The 20,635-nt window shown below is 38.7% G+C and overlaps 1 protein-coding gene across 2 annotated transcripts; it reads right to left on the bottom strand.

Annotated features, from left to right (window-relative positions):
* Nucleotides 1-2,387: 2,387 nt before the first annotated feature.
* On the bottom strand, nt 2,388-5,282 carry LOC104220852 (protein NETWORKED 3A). 2 transcript variants are annotated; one of them, XM_009771812.2, is made up of 3 exons: nt 5,180-5,282; nt 4,844-4,952; nt 2,388-3,295 (listed from the first exon to the last, which is right to left on the bottom strand). In XM_009771812.2, the coding sequence occupies exons 2-3, from the start codon at nt 4,947-4,949 to the stop codon at nt 2,619-2,621; spliced, it is 783 nt and encodes a 260-aa protein (XP_009770114.1). In that variant the 5' UTR covers nt 4,950-4,952; nt 5,180-5,282; the 3' UTR covers nt 2,388-2,618. The 2 variants fall into 2 exon arrangements, with proteins under 2 accessions (XP_009770114.1, XP_009770113.1); XM_009771811.2 differs by having other exon boundaries at nt 2,530-3,295; nt 4,844-4,955; nt 5,180-5,267.
* Between the last annotated feature and the right edge of the window lie 15,353 nt (nt 5,283-20,635).

Here is a 20,635-nt window from a genome sequence, read left to right as displayed (position 1 = left end):
CTAATAGGAGTTCCTCTATAGGAATGCAACTTCACTCCTCTAGACTATAGAGTTCAAGTTCTCACTAGGAACAAAAATCATGAAATGGATGGAGTTTTTGGCAAAAATCATCCTTGGCTCAAACCAAGGGTACATCCTTGTCTTATCCTAGTAAACAAAAACCATCCTTATACTATTTAAAAAGTTACAAGAATCATTCTTCCGTTAAATTTTATCACAAAAACTAATAACATCGTCAAAAGACCATGTTCATCACGTGCCTTTTCCCCTCAATTTTCCAATATTGTCCCTCCTACCCAATCGACTTTTCCAAGAACGTGCTGACCATCTTCTTTTTCCTTCTTAATTTTTGTTTCCTCCCGTTCTTCTTCTTCTTCTTCTTCTTCTTCTTCTTCTTCTTCAAGAAAGCTAGTAGGATGAACTAGCTGCTGCTTATTTCTTCTTTAAAGTTGCTGCTATTTAATGAACAAAAATGGCCTACACTGAAATAACTTCTCCTTAAGTTGTCTTCTTATAACAAACAGATAATAACAAGAGATTGGCATGACCTTGAGGTGGAAGTGCATTATGATTATGTAAAATCTTATATTTGTGCCGAGCTTTGATGAGGGTGCCGATTCTCTTTCTGTCAGTTTTATTAGTCTACCTATAAATGAAAAAAATTAAAAAGTTCTAGCTCTAAATCAAGAACCTGAAAGTCTGAAACTAGATTAGTTCTCTTCCATTTGTCGGAGTGAGTGGTTTCAAAATAGCTGAGCTAAACCGAAGTTGGAGTCACATTTTAAAAATAAACCTTGCATCATCACCTCAAATTAAAGATAGAATATCAAAATCTACCGTACGTGCAGTGAAATACATGCTGCTGCTTAGAAAGTCAAAACTCTTCCACTATTTTTAAAGGCTTTGCACTTTCCTCTCCAAAAGGAAGTTAGCAAGAAATAGTATAGCATGAGATCGGAGAGTTCCAACTATCATACCATAGTTGGGTGTGAATTTCATATGGAAAGAAACTTCTAGTTTTGAAGTCTTAGTCCTTTTTGGCAAAGGTGGAAGACGATTGGGTAGGAGGTACAATATTGGAAAATTGAGGGGAAAAGGCACGTGATGGACATGGTCTTTTGATGATGTTGTTTGTTTTTGTGATAAAATTTAACGGAAGGATGATTCTTGCAACTTTTTAAATAGTATAAGGATGATTTTTGTTTATTAGAATAAGACAAGGATATACCGTCGCTTTGAGTCATAATTTAAGTATGATTTTTGGCAAAAACTCAAATGGATGGATGTAGGGGATTAATGTGGGGTTCACATGTCAGAAACAAGAATTTCACGGACGAAGAAATGGGTGGAAAAAGCCACAAGAAAAGGACACAAGCAACCTATTCAACCTCATGTGTTCCCTTACAAAAATTTACTCACCAATCTTGTCCCTTTTATAACACCGCATGCGAACCTGCCTCCTCAGTCCAGATTCCCAACTATTTTGTGCCACCTATCATTCCCATCTTTCTTCTTTTTTGATAATAATCCTTCAATCATAATACCAACTCCCTCAAACATTCCTTCATTTCCTCATCATTAATGGCTTCCACTTCCATATCAACAAGGCTGTTCTTGATTTGGTTTGTTATTTTCTTGACATGCCAAAATCTTTTTGTATCATTGGCCTTGTCCAGAGCATCTTTGTTAAATATACCAGCTTCTACTATTTCAGCTGCACCTGCATTGTTGCCAAATCCACCTTTATCTTCACCTCCACTACCTGCTCTTTCTCCTGATATAAGTCCTCTTTTTCCTTCACCAGGTGGCTCTGAGCTTGCTCCTACCGATTCTACACTACCCTTAATTCCTTCTAGCCCCAGCCCTCCCAATCCAGATGCTATGATTGCTCCTGGACCTACATTTTTTCCGTTCTCACCTTCTGAGTCTTTGCCAGTGGCTTCTGCAGTTCCTCTGGTGTCATCTCTGTGTACAATGGTACTTGGTTTGATGTCATTCTGGTTTACGCAGCTCCCCGGTGTGTGAAGGTTCAAGTATGTGTCCATTATTGGTTCTGTCTTGTGAGGTCCAATTGATACAGTTTCACAGTTTTCTCTTCTATTATGTACTATACTCTTTCTCATCTTCTTTCAGTAGTGTATAATTTTGTTAGGCTTCATTTCTGAGGTTTATTACATTTTCGTTAATAAATTGAGATATCACATGTCTTGTGTCGAAGTAGAAGGGAATAAACATGATTTGTTTAGTTTGTCTCAAGATCTGCATTCTGGTTCTTTCTTTGAATAGAGGTATATAATGTAGTAGTTCATTAAGGACATACATAGCTGATATGATTTGCTAACCGATATGGTATGGTTATTAGTGACGACTTGGCAGTATCCGAGAAATGAATGAAGAACTGAACTTAATACTTTATATCTTACACTACTACAACAAATTGTTCATACCAATAACATCAAGAATGACTTAGGAGTACTAGAATAGCAAAGAGTACTTCAAAATCCTACATATATTAACTATATCACTGCTTCTAGACAACAACAAGACTATAAAGAATGAAGCAATTGTACAAACAAAAACTATAGAATCAATCGATTCGCAGCCTCTGACTAAGTAGATCAATTGAAGAGCCTCTTCCAAAACCCCTCTTCTTTTGATGTCTTGAGCTCAATACAAAGACTTTCCTTCTTTGCTGATGCCTTAGTAACACTCTTCCTCAGCATAATATTTTCCTCCCTCAGCATATCCATAGCTAAACTGAGCTGCCTGATGACCTCTCTTTTCTCTTCATCTTTCTGCATTAGAAGCTCCTGCTGAACTCTGCTTTCTTCTTTCAGCCTCTCAAGTTCTCCCCTCAGCTTTAGTACTTCATCATTGTTGACGCAAAAGCCACTTGATACCTCCACTTTTTCCTTCCCTGGTCGGGGAGTCTGTGTTTCTTCTTCTTCTTCTAAGTCAGGATCCTCAACCTCAGACATATCATCGGATAACTCAGACTCAGGATCAAAGGTTTCTGAATAACTGTCATAGGATTTTTCCGTGGAGCTCCTCGTCAGTTTCTCTTGAGGATACTTGGTGAAAGACAACGGAGACATCCACGGTGTTAAAAGGCGGGTACCAGATTCACACTTGATCTGATCATACTTCTCAGCCAACAACCGATGGGCCCTGTAGAATTCCTCAACCATGTTAATGAGCTGTGGTCGCTTCTTGTAATACATCTCTGCTCTTTGGGCGAAGGAATCAGCATCTTGTTCAACTATCCTCAGCATGGCCTCTGTCTTCTCATCTAGTTCTGCAACAATATCCTATATCAACAAGCTATGAAAAGTAGGTCCAGAGACATTGCTAGTCCAGGATACTTAACAATCATTAACTTTAATTGAACAATTAAAAGAGAGAAAGAGGTTTTGACATAGCACTGAGGTAGGGCCAAAAGTTGACTCACTTTCAACATGCTATGATGAAGAAAATTGAAGTCCAAAGCAAGAAAAGATACTAACTTCTAAGTTAAAAAAATTACTCACAAGTCACAACTGCTCCAAAAGCGGTGGACATTTTGTCCGACTGGACTATTAATTGGTCCACCTTATTTGGTAATCAATTGATGATTAGAGATTAAAAAAACAGGATAACCAAAACCACGTTAGAAGCTTTTGCATCTGCTTTAAAGTTCTCATTCCATTAATTGGACCACAATTGAGGGACACGAGGCATATATATAAAAACTCATAAAGCCAAGGCCGCAATTACCATGTAAAATATATGCATAGTAGGTTGTTTAAATACACTAGGAGAAACTACTGAGAAGATTACATGTCTATCTGGACCAGATTCAAGGACTAGTAGACAATAATTACCAAGTAGGACTAGAATTACACACTATTTGGATGAGCAAATATTCACTACCCTAGCAAAAAGAACCGAGAAAGCGGGACCCTTAATAACTGAGGGTTCTTGTTCGCTCTAGCAAATGCTGTATGCCACTATAGTCGCCAAGATTGCGTGTCATCCTAGCTCAGCAGGGGTGAATGTACAAGATAAGGTATGCGTTTAGCATAACCAAGTAGTTTTGGCCCAAATCTTGTATATGTGTTAAGAAGTCTACTAAATATGTACAAATATTTATCTTTTGAACCTTGTAACTCAAACGATCAGTTCGTTCAGTGGCATCTTGGACCCATAAAGTACATATCCTGGATCCGCCTCTGGATCCATCCCGTACAAACTACTATAACCACTGTAGAATTCAAGTCCAGCCGTTGATGAACATACTATTTGAGTTTGAACATTGGTTTTCAGTAAACTTAAAGAAAAGTAAAGAGTTTATTGTTCGTTACCTCTCCAATCAACGTGATTTGAAAAGGGTCCTGGAGTTAACTACAGACGTCAGTGTGCACCATTTCAAACAAGTCTAGCTATATCCTGGCTGGGTAGGAAACTAGCTACTGTATTTCAAACATCCAAACAGAATGAAGAAATCTGTGTAACAGAATTAAATTGCCCAAAAACCAATCAAACTGAAGCAATACGAAAAAAAAGGTCACAACTTTTCTCTTCTTTGTTCAAAATAAACACAAAAAGATACTCTATTTCGTGGACAATTAAGTTTTTAAACCTTCCAACAAGCATAAAATGATCAAGGAGCAAGCAAAACATATCTATGATCTGACTGAAAAAGCCCTGTTGAAAATTCAAAGCTTTTTGAAAAGGTCTCCAACGGTCATTTATTCACTTAAAACAAGAACAAACTCAAAACTGGAAGCTGTTCCCCAAAGTCGATAAAAATTTTGAACTCTAGTGCTGTACAGAAAAAAGAGGAAGAAAAAGAGTAATTTCTGACCGGACAGAGTTGAGTGAAGCCATGGCGAACGATTTGGAGTGCTCTTCTTCTGAATGTCAAACCACCACCACTGTGACGATAGCTTATCCTTTCCCTCCACCACCATTTTCTTCTAACGAAAATTACAAATTAAGCACACAATTTAAGCTAGAAAAAGAAAAGAAATATATATATATGCGCCACAAAAAATTCAGTAACTGAAAAAGCTCACCTGAAATTTAAATACATTTAAGTCTCATTACTATTTTTAAAGTGGTGAAAGTCGTACATTATATACGCTGATTTTAAATTATAGATCAGCTTTTGTATAATATATGATTGGAGAACGGAACTCACCTGAAAAATTAATCTTCAAACAAGCCGAAGTTTGAACAAAAACGGCGACGAAAACTCTGAAACTCCCTCCCTCACTCTCTCTCTCTCTCTCTTCTCTTACCCCACTGCTTTGAACAGAGGAGAAAATTTAAATGCCATTACTCAACGGCTTCGGTTTTTGTACTTTGTCTTATCCTCGTCCATTTGGAGATTGCCACGTGTTGCTCGGGCATCCATGCCCAATTAATGGGCCTCGTGGGCCCGGGTTTGTAGTAATGGTTTGTACTTTGATCACTGGGAGTGGGGGAGCGTCTGATATAGAAAAGGAAAAGTATAATATACAACGGTCGAAAATTGTAATATCAGCAATGTGTGAAATCCTGTCAATTTTTTCCATATATTATACTTTTATATAATGATCTAGTGGGAAATATTTATAAATAAAAAAATTATGTAAGCATCACAAACATGTTCACTACCGGGACCCACCTCAAATACAAACAGTTACTTGAATTCATTTGATTAACTAATAAACTACAGTATGTGATTGAAGTTGAAACATGAACGGAAAAAAAAAGGTTGCAACTTAGCAACTCCACCCTGCATTTCTTTCCATTGAGGATTTCTTTTATATTTAAAAACTAGTTAATGTATAACGTTTACCTTTTCATTTTACCCTTAGTGATAACTTTTCACGCATATTGTATTGTCGAAATTTGAATTAGACTTAATAGCTGTAAATGGACGTAATCGAGGATTAAACCGACCATGACATAAGGGCGAGGAGTCATCTTAAGAGAAATTAGCGCCGAGGTCGAACAACGGGCGTATGGAAGTAACGGTAGGATAAGTTAGAATAGAAAGAAGGAATATTCCATTGAATATTCTTTCAGTTGTACTTTTTTAGGGTTTCTCAGGGATATCCCCTATAAATAGGAAGAGATAAATAATAAAAAAAGGATCTTTACTTTTTGATAGGAGCACATTGTAAAGGGTTGACTAAAGAGAATTTACAAAAGCTTGTTCACTGATTACATTGTTCGATTTATGTTGTTCATTCACAAGATCCAAAGATTCCTTACGCATCTTCATTTCCTACCACCCTACGTTGTTGTCAGGGAAGAAAATCGTCCAAGTCACCTAACATTTGGGTGATAAATCCCTTCTTATTACATGTATTGCTATTATCTACATTTACTGCATGCTTCTATTACTATATTCGTTGACAATCATTTGATCATATACTTGATATTTATTGTTCTTGAACACGGTCTCATCCCATTGATATTTTCCAATTTTAGATCTAAAATTAATTATGTTTAACTAGGATTCATTCTCTATTTCCTCATTAATTAGTTTAACAAAAGCTCAACACTTTTGGTCAAATAATTTGGCGCCGTCTGTTGGGACTTTTTAGTTAAATTTTTAGCTTCTTCTAGATAATAAAATGACAACGGTCATCTTTTTCTCGTTTGCACGAACTAACAATGGCAGGGAACGGAGATGAAAGACAGAAAGCAGTAGTGGGCGTCACTACCAACCTCTTGAACACCATCAATGAGGATGATAGAGAAGACAAGGAGAATGTGACACTGAGTGCTACACCTAGGCAGAGTGACTAACCTCCTCCTCATGGAAGTGTAACCGCTTCATGTGAAAGAGGAACCTCCACTTTCACAGCTGAGGAAGCGCCACCAGCAGTAAAAAAATTACTGGAGGAGTGGTTGAACCGGCGCACAAGTGGATACCACATCAACCGCCGACGAGCAACCTGCTCCCCAAATAGGTAACACTCACACAGCTGTTGATGCAGGTAATGCACTCGTGGCCATTCTAAAGAAAATGGAAGAAATGAAGAACGAGAATAAAGCGCTCCGCGACCAGATGAGGGAACATCAAGAAAGGGTTGATAAGTTACTGGCGCCCCGAAATTGTTACCAAAATGGGACGTCGGCCGGTTCGCCGAACAACCGTACAGCAAGGAGGCAGCCCTGCATGCCATACCCAAGACCTTCAAAATGCCACCATATTTGAATATATACGACGGCACAACAGACCCTGAAGATTACATTATCCATTACATCACAGCAGTAAAGGGCAACGACCTCTCAAAAGAGCAGGTACCATCGGTGTTGCTGAAGAAGTTCAGCGAAACCCTAATAAGGGGAGCCTTAACATGGTACTCACAATTATCGGCACGATCAATAACAACGTTCGAAGAAATGGCCGACAAGTTCGTCACCGCCCATGCCGGGGCCAAGAAGGCAGAGGCCAGGGTGAATGATATATTCGCCGTCAGACAATCGCCTAGCGAGGGACTCAGGGACTTCCTCACTAGATTCAAAAAAGTAAGAATGAGCTTGCCAAACATATTAGAAGGGATGGCGTGGCAGCTTTCCAAAATGGGTTGAACAGGAATGGGTCAAAGGCGACCAAAAGGTTGCTGAGCAGACTTATGAAATATCCTCCCACCATTTGAGAAGAAATTCACAATGCCTATTGCACCAAGGTGAGAGCAGACGAAGATGACCTCAACAGTCCAACCCAATGGCTAATGTCAGTCCAAACGGAGTCAATAAAAGACCGTTGCAATGATGACCGAAGAGACCATTCAGGCCCACGCCCCAACCGGGACATGCACCAACCTTATATCAGAATGACCATTCCGCTCTCTCCTTGCCATGCCGAAGGGCCGTCCAGGCCTCATACAGGGACTCAGCGGAACGAAAGAGGTATGCCTCCACTCTTATCTTCTCACAATTTTTGTGTCTCCCCTTCAAAAATAGTGTACGCACTAGAGAAACTATGCCCGAAGGTAAAGTGTCCACAAAAGATGAAATCCGACCCAAGCACTAGAAAATCGAACGTCCTCTATGAGTTTCATCAGGAACGGGGCCATAAGACCGAGGACTGCACAGCCCTACGGCAAGGAGTGGTGAACATGCTTCACCAAGGACACCTAAGGGAGTTAATGAGTGACTGAGGGAGAGCCAACTTCGGTCACAGATGAGAACAACACCAAGGCCCTCAAAATCCACCCTCCCCCGCCCGCACTATCCAAATGATCATCAACGGGGGCGACGAAGCAACAATCAACCACGTGAAGTTTACCACCACACATAAACTGAAGCGGTCAATCACCCACGAACGGTATGATAACCTCGAAGACAGTATCATCTTCGATAAGCCAGATACCCACAGTTTGACCTTTCCTCACTCTGATGCTCTTGTCATGTAATAACCCGATATTTTTTATACTTATTAAATGGTGAGATTTAAGAATTTGTTTAGTTTGTAGCTATTGGGTCGAATATTAAACTAAGTAAAAGGGAATTTGTTATAATGTTATATAAAATAGTGTATTAAATAAGTAGCTAGAGGCTAATGTTTCAATTTACTTAATTAGTTGTTTGGCCAGTTTTGTTAATAAATAATCAATTAAAAAAAGAAGAAGAAAAAATAAGCCAAGCCCACAATTTAAGGACTTCACGTCAAGATTATTTCAACAGTGGGAATCGATGCACTATTAGGGTATTTCTTTGAAGGATTGATATTGAATAACATTGGCTTTGGAAAAGTGGCTGTAGTGCCGTCAGAAACTACATTGAGTCTTTTCTTTTCAACATTCAATTCATATACATCAAAGATTAGAAGATATACGTTTGGGGAAAAGAAATATTACTGCTAGACCCTATAACTAGAGAAGGCAAATAGGATAAGCTCTTATTATTTCAGATTACGGTGATAAACTTCATGTTGAGACCGTTTGGTTGGTGTTCTAGACATTGCAAAGTTGGGGAATATCCCGTTAGTGAGGTAAGTGAGACTTTAAGCTTTGATGCTTGCTTTTTCGAAAATCCGTTTTAAAAATGTATTTTGTCTGCCTGGTCCATGTGTTGGGACGAGCATGCGCTTGGCATAATCGGTAGTCTTTGACCAGCCGTAAATATATATTATTTTGTAAAAAGCTAAAATATTTTAATAAATGATTTGTGGTGTAGTGTGATGTGGCGTAGCCTCGTGCTATGGCGTTGGGGCGTTAGAAATTATTTCTTCGCTGCCGTAATATATTTGGGGCATTGTGTATGCCGCCGTTATAAATTTGGGGCATTGTGTATACTGTCGTTATATATTTGGGGCATTGTGTATGCCGCCGTTATATATTTGGGGCATTGTGTATGCCGCTGTTATAAATTTGGGGCATTGTATATGTTGCCGTTATATATTTTGGGCATTGTGTATGCCGCCGTTATAGATTTAGGGCACTGTGTATGCCGCCGTTATATATTTAGAGCATTGTGTATGCCACCGTTATAGATTTGGGGCATTTTGTATGTCGCCGTGGTAGATTTGGGGCATTTTATATGCTATCGTGGACTCGTTTGGGTGTTTGGTTAATTTCCTGCAATGCTGTTAATGACAAGTCCTTAGTGTAGATTGTGTTGAGTTATATTTAGTATTGATGTTGAATAATTATTTGGACCTTATAAAGTAATTATATGGTGTAAGATTTCCGTGCATATTATTTCTTTGCTCTTTGTGTGTTTGTATTTTCTAACACTTGTTCTAGAGGTATTCAGAGCGGCGGGTCGAGGATCTTGCTGGGTTATATTTACGTATAACTCACTCCTTACCTGAATGTCCATGCAGATACTATTGGTGAAGATGGAGCTAGTAGCTGACGAGTTCACTAGAGTTGATTCAGTTATTGAGGTGAGCCGCTGCATTATTCGTGGAGGCTGCCAAAAGATTCTTTATTATTTATTCATATAAGGTCTTTTGTAATTCTTTTAGATGCCCCATGGTCTAGTGTAGGATATGGGCTAGAGTTTCAGTATAATATTTCAAGATATTAATTGTTGGTAATTAATTATCTGATTATTTGGATACTCATTTGATTAATCAAATACTGCAAATTAATAGATAAGGTAAGAAAATATGGTTCGTCTGGTAGGTGGTGTTAGCTGAGTGCCAGTTACGTCTAGGGGGGTAGTTTGGGACATGACAAAGTTGGTAGCAGAGCCAGGTTTTATGTCCCGGGTCATGGAGCAGTGTTTAGTAGAGTCTTGCTCATGGATATATAGGCGCCCATACTTATGATCTTGAGGTTACTAAGCTTTTAGGATGTTTTCCCTTCTTCCATTCCTCATCCGTGCGTTAAGCTGAATAGAGTTTATTATTAAGATGTCCCTTTAGCAAATAGCTAGGCCGCATGTATCCTTCTCTGTTGGACGACATAGTTGATTTGGAAGTTTCTGACAGTATATGGACGATTGATAGTGGCCTTGAGTACATGAATTTTTATGCGCGTTGGTGATAGTTGGAATTTTGCTTGTTTTAAATTTTGGGGTAACTCTATTTCGAAGGAACATGTGCCAAAATTCTAAAATAAAAAAGTTTGAAAGTTAGTCAAATTTTTGAATGTTGAGAATCTATGTGAATTGTAAAGTGGTCTAAGGATTTGATTTTGCGTGAGAGCGACTTATTCAATATTTGAAGTTGTGGATACAACTCCATGTTATGAGTATTTGGAGAAGAAAAGAATTGAACGCGGAAGGAGTGTAAGATAATAATAGCTTAAACACATCTAGACTGTTAGACTTGGTGTGAAAGAGATTTTGGGGAAGGTGATTATATGGTTATAAGCTTAATATTTTTTTGAAGTGATTTCATATTACTAGTGATATTGTGATGGTGACATTATAAGTGTAATTGTGGCATGACTATCCTTATTTTAGTGCATTGAGTATGACCTTGATAGTAGCGCTATGTGATGTAAAAGGTACAATATACTCTACTTGGGGTCCGTTAATGAATCCCAATTTTGGGATGTGACATGTCATTACTTTACGTATTTTAGATACTAATGTAAAAAGAATAATGGTAGATGACGGAAGCGCCACGTGTATTATTCACCCTCGAGTTCTAGCAGAAATGTGACTCGAGGACAAGATAGTACCACGTTGCATAACGCTAATAGGTTTTAACAATGCAGTTGAGTGAACCTCAAGAGAGATAACGCTGCCCGTTCTGGCCAGGGGCGTCACCCTAGAAACAACGTTCCATGTCATGAACCAGGACACAACTTACAACACCATCATAGGGCGACCATGGATATACGCCATGAGGGATATCTCGTCCAGCCTGTATCAAGTAATCAAGTTCCCTACTCCGTAGGGAATATTCAAAATTCGAGATAAATAACGCACATCCCAAGAATGCTACCGCATCACCCAAGATTGTACATATACCCAATAGTTAAAGGGAATAGATTCAGAAGCATAGCAATTACCAAAGTAGGGGCCCGAACTCAACGAACAAAAAAACGTCATCAAGAACCCCGGCGTCGTGGAAGCCACAGGGTCAACGATAGAAGATCTCGACCCCGTCCAACTAGACAACAGCGACAACAACAAAAGGGCTTACATAGGCCATAAACTCTCAAAACCAGGTACATTTCATAAGTTTCTAATTGACAACACCGATCTGTTTGCTTTCTCTCATGTAGATATGCCAGGTATCTCAAAAGACGTTGCCACGCACAAGTAGAACATCGATCCACTCTACCCTCCAGTACGACAAGTAAGAAGAAAATTCAATGCCGCAATCAACGAGGCCGTCATTGATGAGGTGGTCAAACTACTCACTAGCAGCTCCATCCGAGAGTCGAAATACCCCCAATGGGTCGACAATGTAGACATGGTGAAAAAGAAAACAGAAAGTGGCGGATGTGTGTGGATTTCACGGACCTAAACAAATCCTGCCCAAAAGACTCCTTTTCGTTACCTCACATCGATCAACTCATCGACGCAAAGGCAGGGCACGAATTTATGGGTTTCTTGGACGCCTACTCAAGTTACAATCAAATCCTCATGGAGGAGGAGGACCAGGAAAAAACTACTTTTATCATCTATCAGGAGACGTATTATTACAGAGTCATACCATTCGGGTTGAAGAACGCAGGGGCGACTTATCAAAGGCTGGTCACCAAGATGTTCAAAGACCAACTCGGTAAAACAGTAGAGGTTTACATAGACGATATGTTGGTCAAATCAAAAAGGAAGGAAGACCATATCAACCACCTGAAGGAAGCCTTCGGTATACTAAGGCAATACGGTATGAAGCTTGTCGCGCCCCCTTTTTCTCCCTTTTGATGGGGAAGTCCGGGTTTCGACATTTATGGGGGGTAATAACTCATTTTCCTTTTAGGAATTGGGTATTTTGAAGAGTTGCCACCTAACGGATTATGGTGCGTTAGGGCACTTAGAGCGATTAATTCTTGGACTGGTTTACGATTACAGAGATTTAGGGTAATGTCTCGCAATAACCTTAATAGAAAGGTGTTAGGCACCCTTCTCGGTCAAAAACGGTGGGTCCCGGCCGAACTTATACTTATGAATTATGCCTTTTAACAAATAAACGGTTTAAACACATATTTGCAAACAAGGGGCCAGGTTTTGGACATTATATGACTCAAATAATGAGACAAAAGGAAAGACTTGAGAAAATTGCATACATATAGAAAAGTAAAGTTTAAACAATGGGAATTTGGGAAGGAGGGGTCCTAGGTTGGTTAGCCTACAGGATCACCCACGCAATGCCCGGTAAACACTCCTCAATGAGGGGCTACACGTGACATTAGCGCGTAGTCATAATATCCTTACTACCCAATCCCCTCCCCTTGGTCATAGCCTAAAGCGTTCTAATAACCTTGACAGATGTCATATGCGTGCACTACCCGTCCCCTTATTGTGGCCCTGGAGGTATTTAGGACCTCTGCTTTTGGACAGTTCTAGACTTCCTAAGGTTTTAAAGGATAAAAGTCTAGGCGTCAATCAAGAACAAGTAGGACTGCATTTAAATAGAACAGATTATAGGCTCACAGTCACCTCTACAAATAGAACAAGTAAATGCATGCCTTCAAACAACAGTTAGGTATTTAAGATAAAATCCTAGAACATGATATCTAGGTGAGCAGGGATTATTCAGTATTGACTTAGGATAAAGTGTAGAAAATCCTATTTAGCTTGCCTATTGATGTAGACCTATTAAACCTGAGCAGTTTTAAATAACAAAGCACATTTTCAGAGTTGCAGAATTTAAATCGCCCTAAAGACTTGCCTAAACGCATAACAGTGATGTCCTAAGAGCATGATATCTACATTGATTAGGTAAAACAATGAACAGTTTTAAACAGACACTTGAGATCCTTAGACATGCTTTCTAGCGATAGTAAATTAAGGCAGTGTTTGAAAACTCAGTAAAGAAGCGGACAGTTGATTAAACCAATTCAAAAAGAACTAACATGGACTAAACTGATTTGTTTAACTAAATTGATTTTAAGATCTATAGGCAGGATTTCTGATTTTAATTCCTATAGGCATGGTATCTAATTGTTAAGAGCTGATTTTCGAACTTATAGGCATGATTTCTAGTGAGACGAATGTAGATACATGCAGTGGCAGAAATTGAACTCAATCACTTTACACTCTACATGCATGGTATCTAATTATAAAGTTGATTTAACCCTATAGACATGGTTCTATTGTTGAATCCATTTAGATCTTATAGGCATGATTTCCATTATCGTGAAAGCAAAGCAAACATAGCAAAGTATTAACAGTATCCTATAGGCATGGTATCTACCCGGGTTACCCAACAGATATGTAGCTACCCAGTATTTTTTACTAATCACCCCAATAATTTTACAAATAATTATTACAGACCAGCTGAATAAATTGCATAAACAATAATGAAAAAGGAGAAGTTAACTATAGGGAGCCTGAAGCAGGCCCAAATGACTTCCCCAGGCCTCCAATAGCCTCAAATGCCAAGGTTCCATAGACAGTATCTTGTCTAGGTGTGTCAGAGTTCCCTAAGGACCTCAAGGATTCCGGGCAATGCTCACACCTAGACTTTTCTCAAATAAGAACTGATTTAAGTGCAGTGTGGAAAGGCCAGCTCTGACATGCCAGAGTTCAGAGAAATCTCAAGGATCTCAAGGCAATACACATGCCTGAGGGGCATAACCTAATATTCTAGGAGTAGTGTGAGAGTGCTTGACATAGTTTTGTTTTGAAAAATAGTACAAAGATGACTTCAGAAGTAGGAAAGTTTTTTTTCCAGAAAACAGGAAATAACTTAGTGGCAAAAGACAGTTTGAGAAGAGTATCAAGCAGTAGACAAGCAATTGGTCATATTCAGATCACTTAACAACAGAACTTCACATGGGAATGAAAGGATTGTGGCACACAAGAATCACTTTAGGGTACAGGGATAGGGATAGTAGAAACATACAGTCACAAACTGCATACACACTTAGGATCTTGGAGACTTAGTAAATAGTTTAGAACATAAATAATAGTTGGCCTATCTTGAACAGGATTTAAGCACATAGTTTGGACATGCTAAGTAAAGAAGTAAGCATAGTGTAAAACATGCATTGAACAGGACATAATTTTAGACATATTAAGCAAAAGAGTAAGCAGGAGAGAGGGCAGAATATAAAACATACATTGAACAGGACAGAACTTTAGACATGCTGAGCAAAGAGATAAACATGAATACAAGTTGAAATCACAATTGATGGACTAATGCAGGAATGAAACACATAGGGTTTGATTTTCAAAACTTAATTAGGGACATACCACTTAAGCAGAGCAAACACAAAGTATAGAGCAGTGTAGTGCAATAACTAGTCTTGGCTTACAGCCGGCTAGTTCAATAGAATTAGCAAGTAACAGAAAATAGCAGAAAGCTTAAGTATAAGAGAGAGTTTTTGAACTAGTGTTCGTTGTTATTTCCCCCTGAACTTAAAAGAAGAGGAGGTTTATATAATAATCAAAAGCTTGACACATAAGGTAAGAGATCAATTAAGTAGTAAATCAGGGAAGTCATAAGTAAATCAGCAAGATCCTCCCTTAATCAAGGGACAGTTCAATCAACGGTAAAACATACTAAGTATTTAAAGAAAAGAATAAAGTAAAGTTTAGGTATAAAATAGGTAATTAGGGGTAAATGCACATCAGTTTAATTAAGGAAACAAATCAAGAAATAATCAGCGGAATACAAACATGGCAGGGAAAAACAATTAAGGCAAGCAAATTCAATCAAATTGAGTAAAGAGGTAAGAATCAAACTTTTAAAGGAAAATGTTCAAATTAAACTAGGAATTAAGGGATTCAGAATAATCAAGGGTTCAGTCGAAGAGAAAGTCATGAAAGAATCAGCATGCTTAGCATATAAAATGAGGTAAATCATGAGTAGTCAGGAATCGATACATAATTTCAACAAAACAAAAGTTAAACAACATTGATTCAAGGAGAAGTATAAAAGTCTTGCACGAATGGTCAGTATGAACACAAGTACATAATATTAGTGAAAGTTCTAACTAGGAAAATTCAGTAGAAGTATATTAGGACAAAAAAATCACGAGAAGTCACAAGAACCCAAGATAAGAACACAATCAGATGTACCAATATCTAGAAATCAAATGAAGAACCCCAAAAAATTAGAGTTTTCAATACAAATGGGCTAGGGTTGTAGCAGGTTCATAAAATCAGCCAAAAATGTATGAGAAGCACACGTTTAAACACAAGGAATCATCGAACAAATTTTAAAAAGAAATTCCGGAAAACCTAATTTTAGAAAAAGATAAAAATCACTTGAAATCATACGATTCTTGTAAAGAATCTCAAGGCTATTGTAAAACTCATAGGAAACAAACTCAAATTACCTTACATCTGTACAGATCTAGGAGGTTATTTTAGAAAAGAAATTAGGGTTTCGAAGAGAACCATACAGAGATGAAGAAACCTGTTTAGAAAACCATAGATCGTGGCTAATATAGGACGATCTCACTCAAAATCACACCGGAATGGCCTGAAACAGGCGAGAGATGAACCCTAGATGCAAGTCGATATAACCCTGGTCCCTTGAGGGCTATAGAGATGGCAAGCATGACAGGAAAGAGGCCATTGGAGGCCTGAGAGGTGGTGAGAGATTACCGGAGATAGCCATAGATGGGGGTCAGTGAGATTGGAGATTAGGGTTAGAGTGAGAGCATTTGAGAGCATAGAGGATTTTAGGGAGGCGGTGTAAGGTGGGAAATGGTTAGGGTTTGAGGGGTATAGGTTAGTTTATTTTAGGTAATGAGAGATCTGGACCGTTGATCAAAATGATCAACGGCCAGGATCTAACAAGAGCCGGGTCGGGCAGGTTTGTTAGGGTCAGACGGGTATTGGGCTTGGGTAATTTAATCAAAAATTGGGTTGGGTATTGGTGCTGAAATTGAAATGAAATTAGGCTAGATTTTAAATAGTCATTTTCACACTATATAATTTATAAGAAATAATAAATTATTTCTGAAAAAATAATTTCATATACTAAAATGATTTAAAATAGTTATTTAACATTTTAAAAATATAAAAGATCATTTTATGCATCAACAATGTAATTATGCATTGACACGGCTAGTATTGCAAATATATGCAAATTAGCTTAAAAATGTAAATGCAATTGTAAAAAAATGCACTAAAATATTTAAACAATATTTTGGCATAAATAACGAATTTAGATGGCTAAATCACCACAAAAATAACTTGAAGGATAATTATTGGAAATTTTATGAGTAAAAGGGAGGAAATAAATCAATTTGAAGCCTTTAAAATTATAGAAAAATTATAAAAAATGCTTATGCATGTTTATATATTCATATATGCTATTTTTAAAGTACATATACACATTAAAAATATATAGGAAAAAATTGGGTATCAACAGCTGCCCCTCTTTACCTGGGAAGGATGAAAGAGTTTTCGGGTAAAGAAATGATGGCCAATTTTGACCAGATGGGATGTTTTCAAAGACAGAGGCCGGACTCCGGTCTTCGATTTGCCTACATATCCCTGGTCTTACAGGAATCAGGCCATGTATAGTTTTGGATTCATTGGCGGAATATACCGATGGAGTTATTACAAGGACGAACACGGGATGCAAAAACGGCTATGTTGAGCGGTTAAGGTTCGAGACAGTTGAAGGAACTGGAGGGAGGTCGCTCCTGCTAGGGCAGCGGTTTCCTATTGGTCACCTGCAGATAAAAGGTGCTACGAACATGTATTTGTATGAAAGTTTAGACATGATGCAGGTTCCCTTTGGACCTTGAAGGTTGTCTTTGGACGGTTAAAGATGACGTCCTCAGACCATGATGTCCAGGGCCATGAACTATTTAGTGAGGGGTTCGTAGGCCATGAAATGATGTTCTCAGGCCATGAAGATGGTGCCTCCAAACCATGATGCCTTTGAATAATGATATGCTAATTTGAGGGATCCTCAGGCCATGACATGGTGTCTTCCGGCTATGAGGATGATGCCTTTTAGACTATGATGCCTTTGGATGTATTGGCGATATTTCATCCCATGATATGCAAATAATCATGATATTAACAAGACAAGGTTTAGTCTTGTGAAATAGAGGGCAGAGCTTAGCCCGATTGAAAAGCAAATAAATAGTACTAGAAATAAAGCAATATTCGTGCAAAGAGGGATAGTTCTTAGTCCCATGCGGATGGAGGAAAGGATTAGTCTCATACAAATATGGAGGCAAGGATTATCCTTATGCAAATAGGGAGGCGGAGATTAGCCTCATGCAGATATGGAGGCAGGAATTAGCCTCGTGTAGATAGGGAGGCAAGTATTAGCCTCATGCAAATAAGGAAGCAAGGATTAGCATCATGCAGATATAGAGGCAAGGATTAGCCTCATGCAGATATGGAGGCAGATGATCGAGGCCAACCCTGCACTACTATTGAGTAGCAAGAGAGGTCGAAGCAGCTTTTACTCGATTAAGGTCGGGATTGATTTCCACAGGGAGCTAGATATTGGAGTCAGGTGTCTATCTAAAGCAGAGTTGTGTATTTGCTCTTAATTGCATTTCTAAATATTTTTGGGTTTTGATATACTTGTAATTATATAAACTACAATGCGCAATTAAACTAGAATAAGCTAAGAGTAAACTACTATGAGTTGTTCAAATGGTTAAAAGGCACTAGGGTAGTGACTTTTGCCTAGGTAGTCAATTGACGGATACTTGAGTCTAAGGCATGATTGACACATTTGAGGAGTATGATATAACCGTTGCACGATTCTACCCACTCTACACCTCTCGGTGGTTCGAGTGATTTTGCCCGAATTAACTTTCTCAAGACCAATTGGGTATGCACATTTGCAAAAGCAATCAAGGTTCAAGTCGGGCATTACTATCTCTAGATTTAACCCTTTAATTGGGGCTATCAATCTCTTGAGTACACCCCAATTCCTTGTTGGACCAATTTCAGAGACTTAGGCTTTCTTTCTCAAGAAGAGCCAAAGTCAACTAAACACAAACTAGTGTTTGCAACCACTTATTCAGCAATTAAACATGAAATTAGTCCAAATATCAAACACCCATAGACAATCAAGAATCAAAACACAAGATCCATCAGTTACCTACACTAGGGTTGAGCCATAACCCTAGCTTATGAGTCTAGCTACTCACAATTGAAGAAGAAAACAAAGAAATAGATAAAGAAAAACTCATATTAATTAATTTCTAAGATAAACTAGAAGATTCAATGTTGAAATGAAGCTAAAATTGCCCAAAATAGCTAAAGAAACGGAGATCACGAGCGCAGCTCAGTACAAAAACTATCTGATGACCTAAAAATGTGAAAAGAAGCTATTTATACTAAGCTAAAAAATCTGGATAAAAATACCCCTGCGGGGCTAGTGCGGACTGCACAAAATCACGTGCGGCTGCACTAAGGTTCTTGACTTAAAATCTAGCTCTCTGAACTCGGGCAATGCGGACCACACAGAATCGAGTGCGGCCGCGGTGGCTTCTAGTGCGCTCCGCATGAAATGGAGCGCGGACCGCATTGAGCTTCAATCTCCAAACTGGCACTTCTATGATCCTTGGCTCTGTGGACCGCACTAAATCGACTGCGGCCGCAATGACTCCAATGCGGACCGCAGTAAATCCCATTCGGCCACATTGCCTATTTTTCCTGAGTTGCATACTCTCTGAACCTCACTTGTGCGGACCGCACAGAATGGTGTGCAGCCGCACTGGCCCTGTTTTGCCTGAGCTTTGTCTTGTCTTGATACTTGTGCAAGTTTCACCCCTTTTTGAGCTGATCTTTGACATCTTGTCACCTTGTTGATCAAACCTGCAATCAAGCACAACTTATGAGTCTTTGGGACTATTTTGTACACATTTCTAATCAAAACTTAAGCAAGAAGGAGTATAAAATGTATCAAAATCCCTAGTTATCAACTCCTCCAAACTTAAGCTTTTGCTTGTCCTCAAGCAAACAAAATAAGACCCACCCCTAAAGGGAAAATCCAAGAAAATTTAGTTGTCCTAAAGTGACCTCATCTAGCATCAATTGGGACTAACAATTGCCCTCAATACAAATGGATCATTAACAACATTTACCCTTTTAAACACCATGGATTAAGTGCGACACAAGAGCATCAAGAGTTGACTCAACACATTAAAGAACTCTTTCTATTACTTTGGTCATCATGGAACCCAAACTCACACATCCTCAGCTCTCCCTAAGCAAACCTCACCTTTAGAATAGTAGCACTCAGAACGAGGTTAATGGAAAATCATTCATCTCTCTCAAGGAAAAGTCACAAGTCCGGCTCTAAGTACCATATGCTTGCCCCTTATGTGAGTCACCACTAATGTAAGTTTCATTCAACTCAAGATCATATAGGGCTTTTGTGGAGACATAGTAAAGGCTTTTGGTTTAGGGTAGGTAATGTTTGGTCTAAGTAGGTTCCATCTTCCCTTAAGCACTTCTTTTGTTTCATTTTGGCTCAAATTCATTTGACTTTTTGAGTCTTTTCACTTCTTTCTAAGGGGTTAGAGAGACACACTGTCACTCTTTCTTATACATTTCAAATCTTTTCTCCTTTCCAACTTTTCACACCTTTCATTCTTTTCTTTTCTTGAATCCCTTTTTAATCAATTCTACTTTGAGCATACTTTTTGTCTTTTTGCTTTTCTTTCTTTTTCATTGCCTTTCCTTTTCTTCATTTTGTACCTTTTTACCACTTTATTGCCATCCTCGTCTCTCCCCACAAACTTATAATTTTGCCATGTGCTAAAGGAAAGATCGGGTGCCAAGAGAGGGTATCTTTTAGAACGGGTAAAGGCTTGTATCATGGTTCTTTGAAGGAAAAAGGTCTAAGGCTTAAAAGGGTTGACTAGGGATCTTATTATTGGTAGGTTATGAAAGTGTTCAAGCTATCATTTGGACCAAGGAGAGCCTATAACCATGTCTCAAGTCAAAATTCACTTAGGATTTTGCCTCAACAAACATTCAGGGCAAGTTCTAGACCAATGGCTCGAGACTTGGACCTTCAATGCAATTTCTCACCCCACAAGCTATGGGATCACTAAAAACATAGAGTCGGGGGCCCACAACGACTTTA

Source organism: Nicotiana sylvestris, chromosome 9, assembly GCF_000393655.2.
Source record: "Nicotiana sylvestris chromosome 9, ASM39365v2, whole genome shotgun sequence".
NCBI lineage: Eukaryota > Viridiplantae > Streptophyta > Magnoliopsida > Solanales > Solanaceae > Nicotiana > Nicotiana sylvestris.
Note: the sequence above shows the minus strand (reverse complement) of the source record. Positions and strands in the feature narration are given on the sequence as shown.